Source organism: Penaeus vannamei, chromosome 20, assembly GCF_042767895.1.
Source record: "Penaeus vannamei isolate JL-2024 chromosome 20, ASM4276789v1, whole genome shotgun sequence".
Taxonomy (NCBI): Eukaryota; Metazoa; Arthropoda; class Malacostraca; order Decapoda; family Penaeidae; genus Penaeus; species Penaeus vannamei.
In genome coordinates this window covers 14,190,743-14,193,242 of record NC_091568.1, presented here as the reverse complement: position 1 = coordinate 14,193,242, position 2,500 = coordinate 14,190,743, and the positions used below count along the sequence as shown (strand labels likewise).

Sequence of the window (2,500 nt, the reverse complement as noted above, 5' to 3'; positions counted from 1 at the left end):
GAAAATAATATAAAAAAGGGAAAAGAAGGGAGAAGACAAAAAGAGACAGAAAGGGGAAACCACACGCTAATGAGCCGCCGTCCTGGGGTTCCGGCCTCCAAGTTAGCCGCCTTAACTTCGCGAGGCCAGTTACAACTGTTGCCAACTGGAGGCCAGAGGGTCATTAGGGGGAGGGTCAAAAGGGCCGGGGGAGTAGGGGGGAGGGAGGAGGGGGGGAGGGGGAGGAGGGGGGGAGGAAGTAGATGGAATAAAGGAGGAGGAAGGAGGGAAGGAGGAGGACGAGGAGGAAGTAACTTCGCGAGGTTTCACTGTTGCACAATCTAGGGGCCATTGAGAGGGTCATTAGGGGAGAGGGTCAAAGGGGCTGGGGGAGGGGGGGAGGAGGAGGGAGGAGGGAGGGGGGGGAGGAAGTAGACGGGATAAAGGAGGAGGAAGGAGGAAGGAGGAGGACGAGGAGGAGTAACTTCACGAGGTTACACTGTTGCCAACTAGAGGCCAGAGGGTCATTAGGGGGAGGGTCAAAGGGGCCGGGGGAGGAGGAGGGGGAGGAGGAGGAAGGAGGAGGGGGAGGAGGAAGTAGATGGGATAAAGGAGGAGGAAGGAGGAAGGAGGAGGACGAGGAGGAGTAACTTCACGAGGTTACACTGTTGCCAACTAGAGGCCAGAGGGTCATTAGGGGGAGGGTCAAAGGGGCCGGGGGAGGGGGGGGAGGAGGAGGGGAGGAGGAGGGAGGAAGTAGACGGGATAAAGGAGGAGGGGGAGGAGGAGGGGGAGGAGGGGGAGGAGGAGGAGGAGGAGGAGGAGGAGGAGGAGGAGGAGAAGGAGGAGGGGAGGGGAGGAGAGGAGGGGAGGAGAGGAGGAGGTGAGAGGAGAGGAGGAGGAGGGGGAGGGGGAAGGGGAGGAGGAGGGGGAGGAGGAGAGGGAGGAGGAGGGGAGGAGGAGGAGGGGAGGAGGGGGAGGGGAGGAGGAGGAGAAGAGAGGAGGGAGGAAGTAGACGGGATAAAGGGGGAGTAGGGAGGAAGTAGACGGGATAAAGGGGGAGTAAGGAGGAAGGAGAAAGGAGGAGAACGAGGAGGAGGAGTAGGGGAAGGGAAGGAGGAGGAGTAGTAGGGGAAGGGAAGGAGGAGGAGGAGGACGAGAAGAAGAGAAGGGGGTAACGGAGGAAAGAGGAGGGGATAAGGAAGGGAAGAGGAGGGAGTAGGGGAGGCAGGAAGGAGGGAGGCAGAGGAAGGGGGAGGAAGGACAGAGGAGACAGGAGGGAGAGAGGAATGGGGAAGGAGGAGGAGGAGGAGGGGAAGGGGAGGAATAGTGGGAGAGGGAAAAGGGGGGTGAAGGGGGGCGATGTAGGGGAAAAGGGGTAGAGGCAGGTAGGATGGCTTCATTTTTGTCTTTTTAATTTTCATTTTTATAATTTTCAAAGTTTCCTTTGGAGGTTTTCCAAAGCACTCATTGGGACAAGTAAAAAAATATATATATAACCTTAACCTCAAACAGCTCTGGTGTGAAAATATATACCTGAATATCAAGAATAAAATCCTAATCATAGATTTATGTTTACATCTGTCTTGAATGTATAAAAGCATCTAAGTATATATCTATATCAATATCTGTATCTATTTATCTATCATTATATCTATCTGTTCATCTATCAATCAATCTATCTTACTACTGGACTCTCTCTCTCTCACTCTCTCTCACACTCTCTCTCTCTCTCTCCCCTTCTCCTCTCTCTCTCCCTTCCTCCTCTCTCTCTCCCTTCCTCCTCTCTCTCTCCCTTCCTCCTCTCTCTCTCCCTCTCCCTCCTACTATCTCTCTGCATCACTTAATGAACCAACCACCCACTCGGTCAACCCACCAACCCCCATCCCATCTCCCTCCCCAAGCAGACCCAGCCAGCGCAGGACCGCCACCAAGACTGACCCCAACCAAGGAGAATGTAGAGCGTGATGGCCGAGGAGTCAGTGAAGAGAGCCATGAAGATGAGGCTGTGCAGGTAAAGGCCCTCCATGAGCAGCCACGAGTAGTTGGCCAGGATGAAGTACTGCCACACGCAGATCATGAGCTTACACGTCCAGGTCTGGCGGTCAAACGGGAAAGGGGTTAGTCTGAGGTGCGGTGTTATCGGGAGTGAAGAAAAGGCTGTGTGGATATGCTGGAAATGAATGACAGATGCTGTAAATAAATGGTCAATGTTTAAATGAATGGAACGTACTGTAAATAAATAGTTAATAGTATTAAGTAAGTAGTGAATACTGTTAATAAATGGTAAATACTGTAAATGCTGGTGTGATTAATACTGTAAATAAATCGTACATACTGATGGGTTAAACTGTATATATATGTACACAAAGTAAAAAGAAAAAAAAAGACAAAATTCTAAAAACGTTCTAGTCTAAAGTAAAATACGTTTGTAAATCTTGTGAAGCGAGGTGATACTCTTCCTAATTCAGGACGTTACAATGGTGAAGCAAGAGTATATTCAGAAGCAGATTCTAAAATT

The 2,500-nt window shown here is 51.2% G+C and overlaps 1 protein-coding gene across 1 annotated transcript in view; it reads right to left on the bottom strand.

Annotated features, from left to right (window-relative positions):
• LOC113825590 (secretin receptor) overlaps positions 1–2,500 on the bottom strand; it is a 38,428-nt gene that overhangs the window by 9,584 nt on the left and 26,344 nt on the right. The window contains exon 2 of the mRNA XM_070135049.1: positions 1,921–2,077. Coding sequence (XP_069991150.1) covers positions 1,921–2,077 — 157 coding nt within the window. The remainder of the gene's footprint in view (positions 1–1,920; positions 2,078–2,500) is intronic.